Source organism: Abramis brama (assembly GCF_963993115.1).
Source record: "Abramis brama genome assembly, chromosome: 10".
Classification (NCBI taxonomy): domain Eukaryota; kingdom Metazoa; phylum Chordata; class Actinopteri; order Cypriniformes; family Leuciscidae; genus Abramis; species Abramis brama.
Window position 1 is genome coordinate 42,693,027 of NC_139972.1, and position 24,248 is coordinate 42,717,274.

Here is a 24,248-nt window from a genome sequence, read left to right on the forward strand (position 1 = left end):
ACACCCAACGTAATATATGATATTTACTATCTGAATCTGACCATGTCATGTCAACAAATGGAAAAGTCAGTCAGGTATTTATTATCATGTTAATTATTGTGTCTTTTACCTCAGATACCATACTTTTACATATTCTTCCGTTATTGAAAAACTGTTACTTTAATTGCACCTTAAACAAAACTGAAAATCATTAACAAGACCTTTGTCTAATAATTTTATCGATTCTCATTTGCTACTTAAATCTACAACATTTCATCAAATATTAGATCAAATTAACACAGAATCAACTTTGCGCTGCTGCTCATTATCACGTCACGGATCAGACAAATTTCCATGTGCATCTTGAAAAGTTTTGAAAAGTGTTGTGGCAAGTTTGTGTGCATCAAATTGTTTAGAGGAAAATAAAATCAAAGGCGTGTGTTTTCCCCGTGGAGCCTTTAGCCCCGTTGTACCCTCATTATCCGTTTTTCTATGGATTTTTTGTTACAGCACGTTTAAGCAAACAACTAAATACATTTTTATGAAATTTCATATCAAATTATGTCTTGTTTATATACATAACAAAACATGACTCTAAATAGGTTAGCCTATTACATAATTGTTTGCACAAAGCCAATAAATGTACAGTTTTTAAACGAACCAGATCAAAGCCATTTTCAATTTCTTAATAACTGATGTAGCCTATTTCTGTTTTAATTGTCATATTTTCATCAGTGGCCAAGATTATTGGAACAATCTACTTGCAAACTACAGCACACTGTCAAAAGTTTTAAGAAAAATGCTGTCATCCATGTATCCACTTATCCTCTGTAGTCCCAGGTCTGCTGGAGTAAAGAGCAAGGAGAACATGGATGCCATGATGTAAAGTAAAACAAATGCCATGAAGACTGTTTATTTATTTAATTTATTTATGACAACTTCTATGACTATCCTTTGGCTTTAAAGCAATCTGCAGGTCATTTTGAGCATCATGAAGTTGCCATAGTTCGATGAATTTAGTGTTTTTAGTGTCTTCATGTACTGCCAGATGCGACTGATGATGTTCAGAAATCTGTGAGTATCTGTGTGGGTCATGCCATCTGTTGCAGGGCTCATGGTTGACAATAATCTAGGGTGACCATATTTTAGTTTTCAGAAAAGAGGACGGGGGTGTGATTGATGGGCGGGGGCGTGGTTTGGGGAGGTGTGGTTAAGGGGTGGGGGCGTGGTTGGGGGTGAATGCATCAAAAAATACTTGACAAATGCATTCACAACCTTGCAACTATGTTATTGTACTTTAATAAATAAAGTAATACATCCTTTTCATTCAATGTTTGGCCCGCAACAATGGAATACTATAAAAAAAAAAAGTTTAGCTTTTAACACCTTTTACATGACAGAGAGTGATTTGTTCATTTTGTGTTGACCATGTATGCGCAACATCCTATAGGTTCTATGCTGTTAACAGAAATGATTAGTTCATCTCTCGAGTCTTCGGGTCCGAGTCTTTCGTTCTTTCCGTCAGTCCCATAGAGGCTGTGCTGTCTGTACTGGAAAGAGAAATTATTAGTTCATCTCTCGAGTCTTCGGGTCTGATTCTTCTGAGTCTTTCGTTATTTTGTCACGTGATGAACAAATGACTCAAACCCGAAGACTCAAAAGATGAACTAATCAATTCTTTATCCAGTTCCGACTGCATAGCTCAGCCTATAAGGGGCTGTCACGTGATGACCGAATGACTCAGATCGGGAGGTGAGGTAAACTAACAGACTGCATGGCCTGAAGATCCAGATAAATGAATTAATAATTTCTGTTTCTCATAATTTGGCCTTTTCCTTGCATTGCATTTTTTTTCTTATTTTAAATGCGATCAACATTTGATGTGTTTGGGGAGTTTGGCTAACATGTAACATTTTAAATACATTCTGCTGAAATTAACGAAATGACTCGAAAAAAGATTTGTTTATTTTGATAAACGAGATTCAAAGCTCAGAGTCAGTAAAATGATCCGAACTTCTCACTACTAGTAAACTTCCTCCTTCACAGCTCTGTGAAAAACAAATCAAAATAAACATTTCTACACATTAAAAATGGAGAATAAATACGATTACGATAGTATATGATTTGTGTCCGATATTCATGCGATTTGGGCTTACTTCCTACATTTCCCATGAACACTGTGCCATATTGCTACGTGATGACGTTTCATACGCCCATTGGCTGCATGACAAGGCAAAGAATGAGCTAATCGATTCACTCCTGTTATGAGTTTGCCGGTGCATCACTGCTAGATTTAGTGACGTGAACAGTGGTGTCCTGCAGGCTATGCGGCTGACCAGTTTCCAGTGCTGGCCAGAGGCAGACACGAGTTCAGGTTAGCAATTCAAATGTAATGAACAAATCTTTACGCATTTTATGTTTTAAGACAACTGCTTAACTTTATATTAATGTTTTCCCTTTTGTTCTCAGATTTTGGTGATGAAACAAACTCATCAGTCACTTCCAACCTCTTCTACTGTCTGCTTGAGTGGATGTGGAGTTGATCCCTGATCAATGGACAATTCTCAAGACTGAACTGTAGCAGGATTCAGCCAATGTGCTTGGAGAATGATGTTTGAGAAAACAAATCTCATACTGATGTACCTTATCAGTAGCATTTGTAAACAAGTGCTTGAAAAGTTCCCAAGCTCTATTGAAATGTCTAATATAGTGAGACAGTTTTATTTTGTTTATCAGGAATCAGAGTAAATGTCATTTGTTAAAGGCAAAATCCAAATTTGATGCCATCTTTTAATAATTAAAGTTGTATTTGAAAATGTATAATTGTTTGCAAGTGAATGATGCATATTGTCTGTCTCACTCTGCTACAGGAACCTTTGAGAAGACTCTCTGACCCTCTCTGACCATCTCAGGTGAGACCCTCTCTGAACATCTCAGGTGAGACCCTCTCTGACCATCTCAGGTGAGACCCTCTCTGACTCTTCTCAGGTGAGACCCTCTCTGTCTCTTCTCAGGTGAGACCCTCTCTGACTCTTCTCAGGTGAGACCCTCTCTGACTCTTCTCAGTGAGACCCTATCTGACCATCTCAGGTGAGACCCTCTCTGACTCTTCTCAGGTGAGACCCTCTCTGACTCTTCTCAGGTGAGTCCCTCTCTGACCATCTCAGGTGAGACCCTCTCTGACTCTTCTCAGGTGAGACCCTCTCTGACTCTTCTCAGGTGAGACCCTCTCTGACTCTTCTCAGGTGAGACCCTCTCTGACTCTTCTCAGGTGAGACCCTCTCTGACTCTTCTCAGGTGAGTCCCTCTCTGACCATCTCAGGTGAGACCCTCTCTGACTCTTCTCAGGTGAGACCCTCTCTGACCATCTCAGGTGAGACCCTCTCTGACTCTTCTCAGGTGAGACCCTCTCTGACCATCTCAGGTGAGACCCTCTCTGACTCTTCTCAGTGAGACCCTATCTGACCATCTCAGGTGAGACCCTCTCTGACTCTTCTCAGTGAGACCCTATCTGACCATCTCAGGTGAGACCCTCTCTGACTCTTCTCAGGTGAGACCCTCTCTGACCATCTCAGGTGAGACCCTCTCTGACTCTTCTCAGGTGAGACCCTCTCTGACTCTTCTCAGGTGAGAGCCTCTCTGACCATCTCAGGTGAGACCCTCTCTGTCCATCTCAGGTGAGACCCTCTCTGACCATCTCAGGTGAGACCCTCTCTGACTCTTCTCAGGTGAGACCCTCTCTGACCATCTCAGGTGAGACCCTCTCTGACCATCTCAGGTGGGACCCTCTCTGACTCTTCTCAGGTGAGGCCCTCTCTGTCTCTTCTCAGGTGAGACCCTCTCTGACCATCTCAGGTGAGACCCTCTCTGACTCTTCTCAGGTGAGACCCTCTCTGACCATCTCAGGTGAGACCCTCTCTGACTCTTCTCAGGTGAGGCCCTCTCTGACCATCTCAGGTGAGACCCTCTCTGACCATCTCAGGTGAGACCCTCTCTGTCCATCTCAGGTGAGACCCTCTCTGACCATCTCAGGTGAGACCCTCTCTGACCATCTCAGGTGAGACCCTCTCTGTCCATCTCAGGTGAGACCCTCTCTGACCATCTCAGGTGAGACCCTCTCTGACTATCTCAGGTGAGACCCTCTCTGACTCTTCTCAGGTGAGACCCTCTCTGACCATCTCAGGTGAGACCCTCTCTGACTCTTCTCAGGTGAGACCCTCTCTGACTCTTCTCAGGTGAGGCCCTCTCTGACCATCTCAGGTGAGACCCTCTCTGACTCTTCTCAGGTGAGACCCTCTCTGACCATCAAGGTGAGACCCTCTCTGACTCTTCTCAGGTGAGACCCTCTCTGACCATCTCAGACCAGATTCTGATGGCACCTCTGAAGAAGAAGAACTCTGAAGACATGTGATTCAAATGATAGATTGCTAAGATCGCTAATTGGCGTGGTTGTGTGCCCTGTGTTTTTGTTGGCTTGCTGTCTCTTCTTCTTCTTGCTATTTTATGGCGGTTGGCATCCAGCTTATTGGTGCATTTCCACCACCTTCTGCTCCAGAGTGTGAATCAGAAAATAGGTTTACAGACTAAATCCCCTAAATATTTAATAAACAATGTCCCAATCTTAACCTAGATATCACAATTTCTTCTCTCCTATTTGCTTGCTGTCTCTCTTTCTCTCTCTCTCTCTACTTGCTCTCAGTCCTAATCATCAGCACCTGTATCTGGTTTGTGAGTGTGCCTGAGATGGAGAGTATAATGGGGCAGTCCAGTGTTTGCAGCAGTGAGACGCACTTCTCCCCTGCTCCAGATTGAACTGTGTTGTGAAATATGTTTGCTTCTGACATTCAGAGACAGTAGTTGTGAGTTAGTGGTGGCTAACTGAGATTAGCAGTGACCTGTGTTAAGTGATCTTGATATCACTTCAACTAAAAATTAAGCAGAAGGTATGTTGTTCTTGTTAACCTGTTTAGTAGTTACTGTTGTGAGGGAAGCTGTAGGGGGTGAGTGCCTTTTTCTTTTAATACTGTTTTTGTCCCTGTTTTTGTATAGCAAGGGAGTTGAGGGAAGTTTATGTTGTGTATGTCTTTTGTTTAACCGTTCTTAGGTTAATTAGGACTCCTCCCAAAATTAGTTAGTGGGCTATTTTGTTTGTTATTTTAGGCCTTACTCCCTAGTAACCCATGTTCTGGCCTTTTTTATTTTATTTTATTTTTTTATAAAATCCTTTCTTTGGTGTATATCATCTGGTGTAGTCTTCACTCTGGGACAGAGGATTGAAGTGTGTTCTCGCCCTCCTCCTCTTGTGCAAAATGTGCATGTAGTTGTGCTTATAGTTACAGCTGTTGCTCCTAACTCCCTTTTTTAGATTCAATATATCAAAAGAAAGAACAGACCCTCTGATTTAAAACTCATATCCCATTTTATTCTAGCTTCATGAGTTATTTTTTTTTATCAACATTTGAATGTGGGTACGTTTCATAAAAAAAAACAAAAAAACATTTAACAACATTTTGTCAAAGACTACATCCAGATCAGATTCAGAGTGATGATGAAAAAACAGATGGAGTAGATCAAGTCCATCAACACCCTCAAAGCTTATCAGTCCTGTAGCTCGTCCTGGGTCAACATTTAATTCAGTTACGTTAGTTTTGCTTTATATGCTGTTTAATGTTTTATGATCACGTTATTGCATCTGCTTACATATGTGTGTTTTGATGAGGAGATTCAGTACTCTCAGAAGATGTTTAATAGCGCCCCCTACCATATAACAGTGAAAACACAGAAATGATATTAGCATAAATGGCGGAATTAAACAATTACATCAGTGGCAACTCTCTTTTGCTGCCTTTGTAAACCTGTCTTTTTTCTATGCACCACATATTGAGTTCAAGTTCTAATCTCTAGAGGCAGGGTGTAGAGGCAGTCGTGGCCCTACCACCGCAAATGCACACTCCCCTCTACGCTTGAGTCTAACGCGAGGGACTACCAGCAGAGCCTGGTTGTAGGATCTTAGGCTTCTGGATGGAGTGTAAGGATGAACAAGTTCAGAGAGATAGGCATGAGCTAAGTTATGTAGAGATTTAAACACAAAAAGTAGAATTTTAAAATCTATTCTCTGTCAAACTGGCAGCCAGTGTAGAGATTTGAGAATCGGAGAGATGTGGACTAACTGAAGACATCTTGGACACCGCAGCATTTTGGACTAACTGAAGACGAGCAATTTGAAACTTGATATACCGCAATATAAGGACTTGCAAATCAGGGCTTATACACTGAGAATTTTCATTTGGGCAGAAAACAATGACCTCAGTCTTGTCTTCATTTAGAAAGAGGAAATTTTGGGCTAGCCATGCTTTAACCTCTGAGCATAGCAGAAGAGAATTAGTCATTACAGGGTTGTTTCTCTTGATTGGAATATAAATTTGGGTGTCGTCTGTGGAAAAATGAAATGATACACTATGTTTCCTTAGAATAGCGCCCAGAGGTAGCATGTAGAGAAAAAAGAGAAGGAGCCAAAATAGAGCCCTGTGTAAGACGACAGGTCAGAGGTGCCATGGAGCTGGAGAAATTACCCATCTTTACTAAATACTTTCTGTCAGACAGGTATGACTGAAACCATGTCAGAACAGAAGCTTTTAGACCCACCCAAGTCTTAAATTAGTGATTTTGTTAATAAAAAATCTTTGGAAGTCTTCACATAGAGCATCTGAGGCAACAGGAAATGTGTTATAACAGATGGATTTACAACAGACTGAACAACTGAAAACAGAACTTTTGGGTTAGAGTGATTGGATTCAATTAAGTAAGAAAAATAAGCAGCTTCCGCAGACTTAGCAGCATTCTGGTATGACGTTAGAGAGTCTTTGAACATTTGGAATAAGACAAGTAGCCTGTCCCGTTTCCATCTGCGTTCAGCCTTTCTACAAATTTGTCTTTGGTGACGAGTGTCAGAGTTTTGCCACAGTTCAGATTTTGGTTTGCACTTGTGAGGCTAAAGAGGAGAAGTCACATTTGCTACCTTAAACCAGGCAGAATTTAAAAGGCTAAGATGTTGATCCCCATCCAGGTCAGATAATGGTTGATCCAAGTGCAAGTGTGAGCATAGTTCAGCAAAGTACAGATCAAAGTTTGTGCTAAACTGTGGAGAGTAGAACCGCAACAGTGTTACAGGTGCAATATTGAGTTGAGAGAGCTCCGGAAGAGACAGTGAGAATAAAATATGCTTTTGATCAGAGAGCACAATATCAGCGACATCGAGCCCATAGGAGAGAACAAGATCCAACGTGTGGCCCTGAATATGAGTAGAGTTTTTGATCCACTGCGATAATTTAAAAGCATCTATTAGATTAAGAAACTCAAGGAATTTGACAAACAGCAAACATGAATATTAAAATCGCCCACCAGTAGAAAGCGATCATAATTTGTGGCAATATTGATGATAAGCTCAGAAAATTGCTGTATAAAATCCTTAGTAGAATGTGGAGGGCGGTATATCACCCCTAGACAGACAGGACCATTTTCAGTCTAGGTGGAGAAGCTGAACATTCAAAACTGGGTAAGGCCGTTACAGGAACAAGCCGGCAGCGTGAGGAGAGAGAGTTATTTAAAATTGTTATTATCCCACCATTCCGACAAGGCGAGTTAAAAAATGTACAGTCAGCTGGAACCAGTTCTGAGAAGGGTGTTAAATCACCAACCTTCAGGATTCTGTGATGAACATAAAATCTTGGTTATGAGATGAGTAGAAGTCATTTAATAAAAAGGTCTTTTTCACCAGTTTCTTTTTCACGTCGTTTATTAACCCTCTGGGGACCACAAACGCGCCCGCGCGTTTTGCTCGTTTTTTTTTTTTAGCAATGAAAATAAACACTAAATGCTCTGTTCATTTTTATCTTTCATTTTCGTGTAATACATCAATCGATCCTGTTCAGTTTCTATTTTTTTTCTGTATACTCACAATAAAAATAAAGTGTTTTGCTTTTTGACAAATAAAGAAAAATTAACATGATGCGATTTCTGCCTTCTCTCTGTCAGTAAACTCCCATTTGAAACGCGTTCGAAAATGATCTATAACTCCGCGAAAATTCAGTCAAACAGGCAAACAGACCCACGGGCATAAAGCTTGAGATCGCATCTTTTAAATGAAGTCATTTATATAAAAAACAAATATTCTCAGCTTCTGTAATCTGTATAAAAAGAGAGCGACTCCTGTCGAGCTCATTACGAGCTCATTCACAGTAATGTGACCACTCCCCGGAGAGCGCGTGCTATTCAAACGCAAATTCTGAGAACTATTTCAGAGCTGTGAAACGCCCACATCAGCTGTAAACAAAGCGCGTCGCGACTCCTCGCGAGTGAGACATTATAGCCTACCTTATGGAGAAAATATTCCTCAGAACAGTGCTGATGAGGAGCAATATCTCCTGAAATGAGGAGCAGATTCCGCTGAGGAGTGAGGTAGGCTGTTTTCTTTTCTCACGTGTGGAATAACGTTATGGAATAACGTTAGTGTAGGCCTATGTAAACCGCAAAAAGATGAATCGCATTTCTATAATATGACTCGCCTTTCTGTGAGATGAATGAAGGGGACATATTTGTAAAGACTGTTTAGCCTAAATATGAATCGCGCGTCTGTGTGTGAAAGAATAAACTGCTTTGCTATAGCCTACTGAGATGAGTAAAAATCGACTGGAATATGTTGAAATAAAATGTATTTGTATAAGCAACGTATTAAACTGCAAAAAAAATACTATTTTTGTCAAAAATAAATTCATAGACTAAGATGTTAGATGTTCCAATGTTGGCTATATTCAAACTAATGAATACATATGATAAAATGTAGGCCTATAATCTTTTTTTTTTTTTTTTTACAAAGAAAGAGTACACTTGAAATATTGTTGAAATTGTAATTATTGTTGTAATTGTAACATTTTTAATAAAATAGCAAAACATATTTACAAGAGAGATGTAAGCGAAATCTTAAATGGTCAATATAAGTCTTCTTCTAAATACATCTTTTGTCCTTGCATTGTGGCTCAGTCAGTTTCACACCTGAGTGAATGGCTCATTATGCAGAGTGGGTGGGACATTCATAATCTAAGGTGTAAACTACTCCTCCCCCTCGCATATTGGCTTTCCAAGCAAAACCTGTTTTACACCATTTAAATCAATGTATTTTTTTTTTGTGAACGATAAAGCAAGACTATTTTCACATCATTTTGAAGCTAGAACTCAAAGGGACAACATCCATTAGTCAAAAGTCTTGTGGACACATATTTAATATGTGTTTTGTGGTCTTAATTCAGCAACTTTCATTTTAATTTTTTCCAATAACCACGCATAAACATTATTCTCTTAAAAATACAAACATCTACATACACGTTGCTCGCATATTATGGTAGCCCTGTTTGTGCTATATAGAGTGAATTTACACCTTTGCCATTAACATGTTTATAAATAACTGAAAAAAGCACAAATGTCAAGGCATGTCAGAACATCTCAAGGACCCCAAAAACAGCTTGGTCCCCAGAGGGTTAATGCCATTTTAGGCAAAGGAATAGTGACAGGAGATGAAGACGCTCTTCTCAATGTGCCCAGCTCTGTGGAGATCAGGACTCAGGTGTAGGGGAAAAACAGGACGGAGCCACCGGTAAACCGCATCCAGCGGGCGTCAGGCAGCAGAGCTGCACCGAGCGAGTCTCAGTTTCCTCAGTTTCGCAATGTATCCTCCGCTGATTCCTTGTTTCCTCCTTCGCTTTCTCCACGAGATGTTGAACGGCCACCGGCGGATACCGTGCGGGATGATCGTTCTGAGCGACTCGTACGATTTTTAGAAAGGGCAGTCCACGTCCAAGGTGTGAGTGTTTGTGAATGAGTCTACAACAGAGACGCCGATGTCTCGGAGAGCTTGACAGTCATATACTAGATGCGTACAGCAGGTTAAAGACACAGCAGACAACCAGAGAAGAAAACATGAGAGCAACAGACGGCAAGCCAAACACACAGGCGCCGTCTTGCCTTCCAATAAAAAGTCCAATTGAGAATATATCACCTAAATCTGGTCTCCAAGCAGCAAGCTTTACTCAAAAACCTGCATAATACAAGTCCACAAAACAACTGATTTGTGATGCAGCCTGAAATCATAAATTCATTTATAGCCAGAGAAACTGGCTCTCTGACTGAGCCTGGTCTTTCCCAAGGTTTTATTCTCCACTACTGTCAACTGATGGAGTCTGATTATACTGACACTGGTGACACTGTTGGATGGGATCACAAAAGTTTGTTTCATAATTACAGTTTTTCTCAATTGCTAAAACACAATTTCTGAAACCTTGCTCCATTTTCTGAAAACATTAAACACAAAACCTCATCTTCAAGCACATTTACAAAACCTCTAACTCCTCTTGTAAAATGAAACTTTCACCTCAAAACAGTTTTACCTGTGTTCAAAATCAAACACTGCTCTCAAATCATAAACAAAGTGATCAAAATTATATACACTATCAAGCAGTCAGTAAACAGTACACCAAAAAATAGAAAACACATTGTTCAAAACATATAGTTCTCAGAGAGAACTACATTTTTAATCTCAAAACAAATTTCATATTTTTTCATTGTACAGTCATTGTTTCAATTTGTTCATTGTACAGTCTATAGCAATGCACTGTACTACAGTATACAATACTAAAAGGGACCCAAATGAAAGGAGTAAACGTGATCAATGTGCTTCTTGTCTTTGGCCTGGGTCAGGCCAGAGCACTTCGTCGACATCACAAGCAATATTGTCCCTCCTGAAGCAACGGGGGAAGAAGCCTCTTGTGTGCCGTATCCAGCCCTGACATGATTCCTCACCAATATCACCACAGGCTAAATCCATGGCTTGCAGCAGATTTACTCTGGTGTTGGGTTGTCTATCATAAACTTTCCATCTCCAAGAGGAGAAAAACTCCTCAATCGGATTCAGGAAAGGTGAGTATGGAGGGAGGTACAAGTTCATAAACTGCCCATTGATGTTAAACCATTCCCTTACCTGAGCAGCTCGGTGGAAACTGACATTGTCCCACACTATCACATAGGTGGGAATGGGATTCTCATTTAGCTCTTGACCCTGCTGCTCTTGAACCTGCTGCTCAAATAAAATATCTCTTAGATTGGCCATAAATCTTAGAAGGTGCTGGGTGTTATATGGCCCGAGTGTAACATGGTGATGTAGAACACCATGGTTGCTGATAGCAGCACAGATTGTGACATTGCCACCTCGATGACCAGGGACTTCAACAATGGCCCGCTGTCCAATCATGTTTCGGCCTCTCCTTCTCCTCTTTGTTAGATTGAAGCCTGCTTCATCAACAAAGATGAACTCATGGGGTCTGTCCAAGGATTCCAAGTCAAATATTGTCTGTGTAGAAATACAATATACTGTATTTAGAATTTTGTAAGTCGTACAGAGACGGTGATATACTGTAGAGTACAATTAGGCCTACTGTATGCACATCTGATTCACATACATTGTATGTACTGAAGAGTAATGTCATTCACATAGTATGTGTTAGTACTGTAGACAGTCTGGATTACAGTAAATGTTTCTGAATGTACACTTACTTGCACATACTGAGCTCGCAGTTCTTTCACCCTTGGTGAGTTGCGCTCAAAAGGTACTCTGTATACTTGTTTCATTCGCATCCTGTTACAATGGAAGACACAGTCAATTGTGGAAATGCTCACACTGTCGATTCCCTGGAAGTGTGTGTTGTCTTGTATCACTCGTTCCTGGATTTCTCGTCGTATTAAATTATCTTGAAGGACCATGCCCACTATAACGGCCTCTTGCTCCCGAGTGAATATAGCTGTCCTTCCACCTGCATGTGGCAGCCTTGCAATTCTAAAAAAAGTAGATTTGCAGTTACAAAAAAATTCATGCAGTACTATACATACAGTGATGTACTTTACAAATGTCTATTGAAAGAGTTGCATATAGTGTAGTCCAGTAAATTTGCAATTACAAAAATACAGTAGTATACTGTACCTGTTCTCTTCTCTGAATGTCCTTACTATGGTGGACACAGAAAATCGGCTCAAATTGGGTTGCACTCTAAGTCCTGCTTCCCTCATTGTCAGTCCATGGACAAGAACATGGTCTATGACTGTTGCTCGAATTTCATCAGAAATATACACTCTTTGTCTTCCTCTTCCTCCTCCTCTTTCTCTTTCTTGCCCTCCTCCTCTTCTTCTTCTTCTTCTTCTTCTTCTTTCTTGCCTTCCTCTTCTTCTTCCTCTTCCTCTTTCTTGCCCTCCTCCTCCTCCTCCTCCTCCTCCTCCTCCTCCTCCTCCTCCTCCTCCTCCTCCTCCTCCTCTTCTTCCTCTTTCTTGCCCTCCTCCTCCTCCTCTTCCTCCTCATTGCCCACCTCGCATACGTACTCGTCCTCGTCCTCTCACATTGTTTCTTCTATCCATTCTCAGACTTTCTCCTTCCCACCTTCAACAACCTGTTTGCTCTCTGAACTGGCTTATATTGGTTGTCACATCATTTGAAACAGGTTAAATCAGTTTTGAGTGGTTGTGTTCAATCAAATGACATGTGTTCTCTATTTGTATTTGATTGTTGCCACTTGTGTTTACCAGTATGGATGACATGTGCATTAGAGTGTAGAATGTGTTTTAAGAATGATAATGTGTTTAGAGTTTTGCTGAAAAGTCTAAGTGAGATTTGCAAATTGTGTTTTACCATGTGAAATGGTTTAAGGTATTGACAACAGACTGCACAATTAGCTAAATGAGTTCAGGCAACTGAGAACTTTGTTCAGCCAATGGGTTTTAGTGTTTTAGCAATTGAGAAAAACTGTAATGAACTTTGCAAAATGGATACTCATTAAACTGAACTGAGTCACCATTGAGTCAGAATTGAGCTGATCAATGGCACTATTGTCTTCTTTAGAACTGCTTTACAGCTGAAATTAAATTTGGCAAATTTTCCAGCATTTGTTTTTTTCTTGTTTATTACTGTGAAGCTGCTTTGAAACAATCTGCCAAGTTATGCCAAAGAGAACAAACTAGGTGACAAAGCATTCTCCTCGACCAGATGATTCTGTGTAATGCTAGCTGGGTCAGACTGGATCAGGAAAAAGGGTTGATGCAGTCTTTTTGAACATGTTTTATTTGAATCAAAGTGCGTCATAATGCCATGTCTGGCCAACTGACTCTTCTCAAATATGAAGATTTATCCGGTGTTGGGCAAGAAAGCATTTTTTTAAAACAATGAAACATGTGTTTTGGATTGTTGAATATGACTGTAATGGCCCAGAACTGGGGGGAGAAAACAGCTCTCTGGTGGTCTCTCCGTTTGTTCCCAAATCATCTCCTGTTGACTATTGACCAGTAAAAAACAGAAAGATTGGCACACTAGGATGATGTTTCATACTTTACTAATTTATGGCACTAAGACCTCTCCAGGTGTACACCTGTGCCTTTCTTTCTATAAGGCAGCAAGACAGCAGTGCTAAATAAAACATTTCACAGCTTATGTCTGGGGGCTCATCTGCACAATCTGAGTAATGCTTTCCACTATCCTATCCTCTCATTCTGCAAAAGTAGTCACTGGAGTAAACTAGAACCTTTCGTAAGAGCAATGTAAAAGGCTTAACTTCAGATTTCCCATGATGTAGTGTCAACTAATATTTCTTTGTTAGTCAACTTTTTTTTCTTTTTTTCAGAGACCTCTTTCCACACACATTAAAGCTTCTCTCTGTATAAAATGCTTATTTGGAATTGCCTTCACATTTGGTTTGTTATGGTTTTTATAGATGCTGTCTTGAAAAATATTGAAGCATTTGTGTGTGTGTGTGTGTGTGTGTGTGAGAGAGAGAGACATTAAAGCCAACCAACAAAAGAAACCTTGACAATACAAAATCCTCTCCATAACCAAATCAGTGGCTTATATACTGTAGGGTTAGGGTTAGGAGCAAATGTCTCAACAGATGCCTGCACCACGGGCTGGGGTGCCATGTGCAATGGACATGCTGCCACGGGCTCCTGAAGAGGACCCCAGCGCCTTTGGCATGTCAATTGCCTCGAGTTGCTGGCGATACGCTTGGCTCTGCACCACTTCTGGGCGTTGCTCAAGGACCAACACGTACTAGTCCATTCAGACAACGCGGCGACAGTAGCGTACATCAACCGACAAGGTGGTCAACATTCTCGCCATATGTTGCAACTCGCCTGCCATCTCCTCCTATGGAGTCAGAAGCATCTGAGGTCACTTCGAGCCATTCACATCCCAGGAGAGCTGAACCGTGCAGCCGACGAGCTCTCATGGTTTCAGCCACTTCCTGGAGAATGGAGACTCCATTTCGTCAGTCACTGACGTAACTCGGAGTGACTGAACGAAAGGGAATGTCTCGGTTATGTCCCTCTGCCACAACCGCTGTACCGCTGGAACCGCCTGGAGTTAAGTTTTGGCTCCTCAGCAGGAAAACATAATGCGAAATTGCCAGCGTCCCTCCTTTTATACCTACGTGGTGGGGCGGAGTTGCTCTATGCAAATTCCGCAGACCCATGGCATCCTTGCCATTGGCTTGTTTTGTAGAACTCGAAGGTGATAGGCTTCTAAGCAAAATCCCCATTTCGTCAGTCACTGACGTAACGTCTCTGTTCCCTCCTCAGGGAACGAGGGTTACAAACGTAACCAAGATATTTATTGTGTTGTTTTAAGTTCCTTGTGAATATTGTAAATACACTTTATTTATTCATCTTATTTATGTTGTCTGTCACATCTTTCTTAAACATTCTCATCCTCACACAGTTTGATATGACCCCATTTTAATTCAAGTAACATCTGGCCGATCATTACACACTTACAATCAAAACATAACATTGTGCTTTTTTTTTTAAATAAAGAAAACAAACAGAGTGTGCTTTCTGCGTCTCCATGTACTTTCTTCTGGAGTGCATCACAAAAAAAACAGAGAATACTTGTCACACATGAGCAATATATCTTTGGAAACATTTAACTGTGTATTTTGAAATAATCAAATTAAGAACGAAAACAAATATTCTCTGTTTATGTAATCTAAATGAAAAGACAGAGATGTACCATTGTTTGCTAGTGACCTCATTACCACAAATGTGAACACGCCTACAGAGGTAATGATCTGAGGCGATCCATGCAAACAGAGTCAACACAATAAAACACATCAACAAATCACATCAACTAAAAAAAATGCATCCAGTTATATAAGATTCATTTACTTCACATGGTTTTGGGATTCGGTGAGGAATAATCCTGGAAGAATTTATCTCAGAAGAAGAGCGTCATTTTGATGAGCGACTTCATCCAGCCGAGGATAAAATTTCTGATGAGTAAGTTATTTATTTTTACTTACAGTATAAAACATGGTATTTTTTTACATAAACATGAACATATTTACTAGTTTGAATTTAACTAAACTTTATTGCTATGCTGAAATGGACCACTTGCACTGAGCTTCGTGACGCACTTCCGTTTGGAAATAGTACGTCTCACTTATTTCCGGTTATGTTTACTTTCAATGTACTGTGGTCAATGAGTTGAACAAGACCAAGGAAGAAGTTGCAACTTTAGACTGCACCTGGACTGCATGGTTAGTGGATATATTTACAGGGCTCTCAAGTCTCACGCATTCACTGTGAGACACCCATTTCAACCAGTTCACACTCTCACACGTCACACCTTGTATTTCTCACGCTGAGGAGTAAGGGATAACTTGTCCCGCTATACAATTAATGGACGAGGCGCAGGCAAAAGGAGGGAAGTTCTCTGCCGAGTTCATAGCTGCTGTCTCGAGTTATACAGAGTTAAATGCCACCTACCAGCCAATCAGAAATTAGAATTAGTTGTTTCCGGGTAAAATATGTGTTCCCGCTGCAAGCACGTTTGTTACTAGGCAACACGGAGTAGAAGTTGGAAGAGCAAGATCTGATGAATGCGGTTTGCTTCATTATTTTTTTTTTTAGCATTTTGATTTTACGATTCCTGGACGAAATCTCTGGCCGTGATCAAAGACAGTGAGAGCTGATGTTCACCATGTGACAGCAGCAAGCAGGCTCCTGATTGGTTAACGCGGTGCGAACAGACACCAAAGTTCAGATTTTTCAACTCGGGTGTCAGAGGCGAATTTGTTTCAAACGCGTGAATGCACAAAAAGCACCAAATAAAATAATTTGCGCCAGACGCTCAATTCGCCTCTTTCGCACGAATGAGGTGAAATCGCGTCCTTTGCGCTGCGCTGAACGCATCTATCGCGCCACAGGACCTCCATTTACATTGACTTAACATAGAAATCACTCGCTCCAGATGCTCAATTGAGCATGTCAGCTTGAGCGTGGCAGCTGTGTGGTGTTTTCTATATCTTTGCACACCAGAAACGTGTCTGACGCGGTGCTGCTGCTGCTAGGTGACATATGATAAGCCTCATTGGTGATATATTTGACACATTGTGAGAGAGTTGTGGAAGGCCTATACTTCATGTTAAACATAAATATATAGCAGCAAAGACAACGTCGGCAATATTGACAAAAAAATAGGCTACAGAATATTTTGTTCTGTATTGACAGGTGCAATATTTGAAAATCAATAATTATTATTATTATTATTTTTTTAAATTACATGTACAGTATATCTGCATTTATGTCAAAACCTAGAGACTTTCAAACATCAAAATGTCATTTATTAATATGTATTTGTGTGAAAATGACATATAAACATCTTTTCCTATTCTATTTTGCCCGGAAACGCTTCCAACACGCTTGCAAAATAGGTGTCGGTTCTATTTCTAGCATGCACGCGTTTTCCACGCAGCTCATGCAGGCAGTGTGCAAGCTCTAGCCCTGGATTTCCACCAACTGCGGAACGGCTGTGGATCGGCTCCGCTGGGTGTCGGCTCCATTTCGCCCCCTAGTGTCAGTCGCACAGCACTTTGAAATTGGTCGTGAAGCAACCGTTACCCTAGGCTATTCACAATGGTAAAATTAATGATTTTAATGAATGTAATGCATGCGTGAATATATCCACACAAAACAAATGACCCTTCAATACATCTAAAATTAAAACATAGTCGATTTTATAGAGCTAATCAATATAAATATTGATTTAATAATTATAAAATATTTTTTTCTGCCATAATTATTAATAACAGCCATTTTGCAGAAATAGCGTTAACAGAATGACGTTAAAGTGTTAAAATATTGATAATTCTATCTTCACGCTCATAGTTTTGATTAGAATACATCACATCTGGTCAACCGGTCACATATGGTCTAGCCGGAGAAGTTCAGATATTTCAATGCATCCGAAGCTCAAATCGGATCCGAAATTTCCGCATACGCATATGATCAGAACTCCCCGCAGCTCCCATACGACTCTCCATTGGAAATGAAGGACTTCCGGTTCGATGGCTGTCGTTTGTCGTGTGCAGTGGAAAGGCGGCTTTAGAACTGGTCACTGTTGTCGCTTGCGAAACCAAATGGCGTCACCGTGGGTGTAAACGTGCAGATTAAGGGGCGGTAATATTATAATACATTTTAATTCACACATTAATTACTTGAAACAAAAATTAAAGAAGAAGCTAGGATTTTATTTTAGAAATAAGTATTGCTTTTCATTTAATGCGTGTCTTGTGTCTGCAAACTTCTTACCGATTCTTGACAATGGGGATGTTAGTGTATCAGCATGCTCCTTATCTTCTTGCCTCCCTGGATGCTGTGTATCATGGTGCCTTAAGATTTATTACGGATTGTACATTTTCTACACATCATTGTGCATTATATAATAGAGTTGCTTGGTCTTCTCTTGCTGTTCGAAGGAAAATGCATTGGTACTTATTGATTATACAAAGCAATTTTCGTTTTTTTACCACCTTATCTCTGTTGTATGATTCAACAAAAAGCAGTTGGTAACTATTCATTGCGTTCACAGTCTTATTACAATCTCCATGTACCTCCAGCTAAAACTAATCTAGGTAAAACAGCTTTTAATTATGCTGCACCTTCAGACTGGAACTCTCTCCAAATGAAATTGAGGATAAATCATTTGGTGTCTTTCAGCAATTTTAAAACACTTATGTATGTACTAGAAAAAGATTTAGTGATTTGCAAATGCTTCTAAGATTGTACTTTTAATGATATTGTGTGTTGTATTGTTTTATTGTTATATGTGTATTTGTACAACTGGGCTGCCTATCTTGGCCAGGACACTCCTGTAAATAGATGTTAATCTCAGTGAGGTTCTCTCCTGGTTAAAAAAATGTTAAATAAAATAAAAAATAAAATAAATAAGATTCTCTTCCTACGTCAGAAGGAGAGCAAAATCTGATCGGCTTATTTTTTGACATGCTTGTAGAGAAAGGCTTACATGTACCTAAACAAAGTTACTTTTCATGTTTTCTTGGTTGGTAGAAGCACCGGGGACTCGATTATAGCACTTAAACACGGAAAAACTCAGATTTTCATGATATGTCCCCTTTAACCTGTTAGCCAGCACGAGGACGCCGACACACTGAATTGTTCTTTGTTTAAATAGTTCAAAGTTACTATCAGATTTAATTTTATTACCTTGACAAACTATACATCATTAAAAATATATAAGACTCAAGTTTCAGTATTTGACCACTATTTTATTCTGAGAAACTTATAGTGACAGTTATGTATTAATTTGTGTCAGGAGTTATGTAATGAAAAAATGAATCGATATGAATTATGAGCGTCAGGCGCTCCTTTTTTTTATGCTCAATAACATAAGAACATTGTCAAGGAATTACATACAGATACATATACATAAAAAAGGAAAAAACATAATTATACAAAAACAATGGAAGACAAAGGATGACATGGCAAAGAGATATAACAAGAAGGCATACCGTATAATTGTATTGACACAATAACATGCATATACAAGGAAAGCTTTTAAGTGCATGTATTTTCTTTAAATATTTCTTCATAATATTTCATAAATCTTAGTGATTGTTTTATTATTTATATAACGAAGATATTTAAGAAGTGAGATTAATTCAGTGTAAAAATAAGGATAGGAGAGAATGCCATTTGCAAACTTTTGTTTATGAATGAAGAATTTGCCATTTAAAATAAAGCCATTAACAATGTACTCTAGGGGTTTATTTTTATCGTCATTATAATAGAAAAATAATGTCTTTCAAACTGAAAGAATGTGTCACACTGGCTAATAGGCCTATGTAAGAACCAAGGTCAGACCAAAATTGTTTGGATATTGGGCAATCATAAAATAAATGTTCAAAAAAGAACATGAGCTGTCGATGTCCAAATATTTAGAAATATTAGAGTTGACAGGATATATTTTATGTAAAATTTTGAAATGTATTTCCTTAGCTTTATTGGACATACAGTATTTCCCAAGTAAGAGCCAGGCCCTTTTCCAGTCTATATCTTCTACCAAAGATCTCCAATAGAATTTTCCTCTAGGAGAAATTTTTTTCTTAAATTGAAAGATTTGGCGTATATGTCTATTAGTACATTTCTTGTCCAAAAGATCAATTCCATCTAAGAGCAAAGTAGATTGTATTGTGACTGTTCTCCTTGGATTATACATGGAGTGGCTTTTAACCAGATGAATGAACCCAGGTGAGATTGCTTTAACCATTGTATTAAAATCTTTAGGAGGAATCAGGAAATTGTGGTAAATCATAAATTGCTCATAAGTAAAGAGGTTACCCGAGTCATCAAATAAGGAGAGGATACACTTACAGTTTTTCTCGATTGCTTAAACACTATAACCAGGCTTTTGAACTTAAATTTCAAAACCATAATGCCATTTATCAAAAAGCACACCATTTCTCTAAACTATAAACAGTATTCCCTGTTTGGACACATGAGTCAGACTTGTTGAACTGTTACTACAAAACTCTACACACAAATTCTCATGTTGTCATTTAGAAAGCACTAGCATTCAATATTGTTCACTCAAGTCAGCACAGCTTCAGCTCAGTTAGCACACAATTATCCAGGTGGAAACACTAAGAGTCGAAATTGATCACACACCAATCAGAACCTTCAATAGATAGATAGAAGGGCCAGAGTCAGTTCATTCAGTTTTGGAACAATGGATCCAGAAAGACATGAAGGAAGAGATCGAGGAGGGATAAGAAGAAGGAGGAGGAGGAGGAGGAGGAGGAGGAGGAGGAGGAGGAGGAGGAGGAGGAGGAGGAGGAGGAGGAGGAGGAGGAGGAGGAGGAAGGACAAGAAGACAAGCAGTCTCAGATGAAATTCAAGCCACTCTAGTTGCCCATGTCTTTGTCAATGGTTTGACTATGAGGGAGGCTGGGCTATGAGTAAGGCACATTTGAGTCACTTTACCGTCGCCTCGAGAACCTTCAGGGAGGTGTGGTGGCAAACAAAATTCTATCACTGAATACAGTTTTTCTCAATTGCTAAAACACAATTTCTGAAACCTTGCTTCTTTTTCTGAAAACATTAAACACAAAACCTCATCTTCAAGCACTATTTACAAAACCTCTGACTCCTCTTGCAAAATGAAACTTTCTCCTCAAAACAGTTTTGCCTGTGTTCAAAATCAAACACTGCTCTCAAATCATAAACAAAGTGATCAAAATGATATACACTATCAAGCAGTCAGTAAACAATACACCAAAAAATAGAAAACGCATTGTTCAAAACATATAGTTCTCGAAAGATATCTACGGACTGTTATTCTGTTTGTAGACTTACCCGTGACAACTTACTGTACCATCAAAAAGTTTATTTGTGACATACTGTATGACTGCACTCGATAAAAGGAAATAAAAAGAAAAGTAAAAAAAAAAAAAAAAAAATATATATATATATATATATATATATATATATATATATATACATACACTCACCTAAAGGATTATTAGGAACACCTGTTCAATTTCTCATTAATGCAATTATCTAATCAACTAATGACATGGCAGTTGCTTCAATGCATTTAGGGGTGTGGTCCTGGTCAAGACAATCTCCTGAACTCCAAACTGAATGTCAGAATGGGAAAGAAAGGTCATTTACAGTTTTTTTCAATTGCTTACACACAAAATTAAAAATTTGGCTCATTGTGTCAAAACTCAACACACAAGATTTCTTGACACAGCACTTGGAGATCAACATCTAACTGCCAATGCAAAATAACATTCTGCAATCAAAACGTAACACTCTAACTTGAAAAGGCCCTCTTCGGATCGATAGGAAACACACATGCACATGCAATATAAACAGTCAAAGCAAACACAACACACAGGTCAACTGTACTCAAGACACTGCCTACATTTGTAGTCTGTAAACCGTGTTTATTTCCACAACCAAAACTCAGTGTACAGGTGCAGAACTACTATAAGTATTGAACATCTGGTGTAGGTGTTTCTATTGCAGGTCCATGTCAGGTATCTCGTCGTCGATTGGGGTCGGGCCACAGCACCTCGTCCACATCACAGGCAATGTCTTCCCTTGCCAGGCAACGGGGAAAATATCTCCGTGTGTGGCGTATCCACCCATGGATCGACCCCACCTCGATGTCCCCACATGCCTCCTCCATCGTTCGCAGGAGCGGCACGCGTACATGTGGTAGGCGGTCATAGACCTTCCACCGCCATGCCGAAAAGAATTCCTCGATCGGATTTAGGAACGGGGAATAAGGGGGCAGGTGCAACACTATGAAATGGTCGTGGTTGGCAAACCAGTCCCGGACCAGAGCAGCCCGGTGGAAACTGACATTATCCCAGATGACAACAAACATGGGCTGCCCTGGTCTGTCCTGTGTGACCACAGCATGTAGTGCATCGAGAAATGCCAGTAGGTGTGCAGTGTTGTAGGGTCCTAGGGTGGCATGGTGATGGAGGACCCCTTGACCACTAATGGCGGCACACATGGTGATGTTGCCCCTGCGCTGCCCGGGGATGTTCACGATGGCCCTTTGGCCGATGATGTTCCGGCCCCGACGTCTGGTTTTTGCCAGATTGAACCCAGCTTCATCTATGTAGATGTACTCATGTTGCTGCGCTGCCGCATCGAAGGCCAGGACAGTCTGTAACAGAACATGCATATACCAAAATGTCACTATTGTGTTCCTGAATACAGCGGTACTGCCTCTACAATGTCGCACAATGACTGTGGATTGGGTTGGACACATTCGGATATCACCAAAATGTTGGCAGTGTCCCTCCAGCAATGGAAGGGGGGCGACTGCAAGGTATATATCCATGTAAACACACAACTGCCATTGTAGTGGTACTGTGGCACTCACCTGCACATAGTCATAGCGAAGGTTCTTGACTGCAACACTGTTCCTCTCAAATGGAACCTTGTAAAGTTGTTTCATGCTGACGTGGTGTTCCCGCAGGACCCGGGCGAGTGTCGTCGTACTGACACTGTGCACATTGTGGAAAATTGCCTGGTCTTCGAGGATGCGCTCACGCAATTGGCGCAGGGTGATGGTGTTGTTTGCCACCACAAGGTTGACAACGGCCAGTTCCTGGGCATGGGTGAACACTCGTTGCCTCCCTCCCACGGCAGGTCGCCTGGCAGTTCTGCAAACAATGCATGATTAGTGTCGATGGTTAGGTTCTGTTCCCCATCCCGTACTGTCATACTGTACGTGGTGAAATACTGTATAACCAGATTCAGCCAGAACGCTGATGCACAGCAAATTTGAAAACGCAAATTTAACACTCTCAGAGTTACAGTCAAATTATGTAACACTCCCCCAGGGTTTATATGTAAACCACTGTAAAAGTGTTAAATTACTGTAACACTGGAAAATCTACACTAACACTAGACAATTTGCTGTGTGGGTACTGTGCAGTCCTTTGGCGTTAATTCAGGACATACCTGTTTTCTTGTCGGTATGTCCGAATGATGCTGGCTACCGTGAAGCGGCTGAGGTTGGGCCGGACCCTCTGCCCGGCCTCCCTCATAGTCAGGCCATGGTTGATGACATGGTCCACCACAGTGGCCCTGATGTCGTCAGTGATAGTTGTGCGTCTGCCTGGTTCCCGTTCAGGTTGGTGCCATTCTCCTCTCCCTCTTCCCACGTCTCTTCCTCGTTCTCCTCTCCCTCTTCCCACGTCTCTTCCTCGTTCTCCTCTCCCTCTTCCCCCGTCTCTTCCTCGTCTTCTCCTTCCCCTTGGTCCTTCGGCCTCCATATTCGCAATTGTATCACGACAGGTGCGCATACCTGAGTTCTATTTATAGTGCTACAGCTGTGACTGATTGGTGTTCAATTACCGGTTAAGTGTTTTACTGTGTGTGCGGGGGTGTTGCTATTGTCGCATGTGTTTTTATTATTGAATGGATGTGCTGTATGCAAAGTGTTTCCTCATTTTCCAACGTGTGTAACATACAACACTGTGTGTGTAGTGTTTTGCACCGTGTGTTGCACAATTGTTTGCAGTGCAATGCCTACAATGTGTTTATTCATTTGGTGCCTGTGTGTAAGACATGCATGCAAACGGTACGGTTTTGACGCTTTGATCTGGGCATTCACTTTTTGTGTTTTAGCAATTGGGAAAAACTGTAAGCAATTTTGAGCGTGGCATGGTTGTTGGTGCCAGACGGGCCGGTCTGAGTATTTCAGTATTTGCTCAGTTACTGTGATTTTCACGCACAACCATTTCTAGGGTTTACAAAGAATGGTGTGAAAAGGGAAAAACATCCAGTATGCGGCAGTCCTGTGGGCGAAAATGCCTTGTTGATGCTAGAGGTCAGAGGAGAATGGGCCGACTGATTCAAGCTGATAGAAGAGCAACTTTGACTGAAATAACCACTCGTTACAACCGAGGTATGCAGCAAAGCATTTGTGAAGCCACAACACGCACAACCTTGAGGCGGATGGGCTACAACAGCAGAAGACCCCACCGGGTACCACTCATCTCCACTACAAATAGGAAAAAGAGGCTACAATTTGCATGAGCTCACCAAAATTGGACAGTTGAAGACTGGAAAAATGTTGCCTGGTCTGATGAGTCTCGATTTCTGTTGAGACATTCAGATGGTAGAGATAGAATTTGGCGTAAACAGAATGAGAACATGGGTCCATCATGCCTTGTTACCACTGTGCAGGCTGGCGGTGGTGGTGTAATGGTGTGGGGGATGTTTTCTTGGCACACTTTAGGCCCCTTAGTGCCAATTGGGCATCGTTTAAATGCCACGGCCTACCTGAGCATTGTTTCTGACCATGTCCATCCCTTTATGACCACCATGTACCCATCCTCTGATGGCTACTTCCAGCAGGATAA

At 40.7% G+C, this 24,248-nt stretch overlaps 1 protein-coding gene across 1 annotated transcript; it reads right to left on the reverse strand.

Moving 5' to 3' along the window:
* Window positions 1-21,394: 21,394 nt before the first annotated feature.
* LOC311090437 (uncharacterized protein) lies at window positions 21,395-23,156 on the reverse strand (the record flags this gene model as incomplete). The annotated part of the gene is made up of 3 exons (XM_084125694.1): window positions 21,395-22,039; window positions 22,259-22,541; window positions 22,843-23,156. The coding sequence occupies 3 exons, from the start codon at window positions 23,154-23,156 to the stop codon at window positions 21,395-21,397; spliced, it is 1,242 nt and encodes a 413-aa protein (XP_083981820.1).
* Between the last annotated feature and the right edge of the window lie 1,092 nt (window positions 23,157-24,248).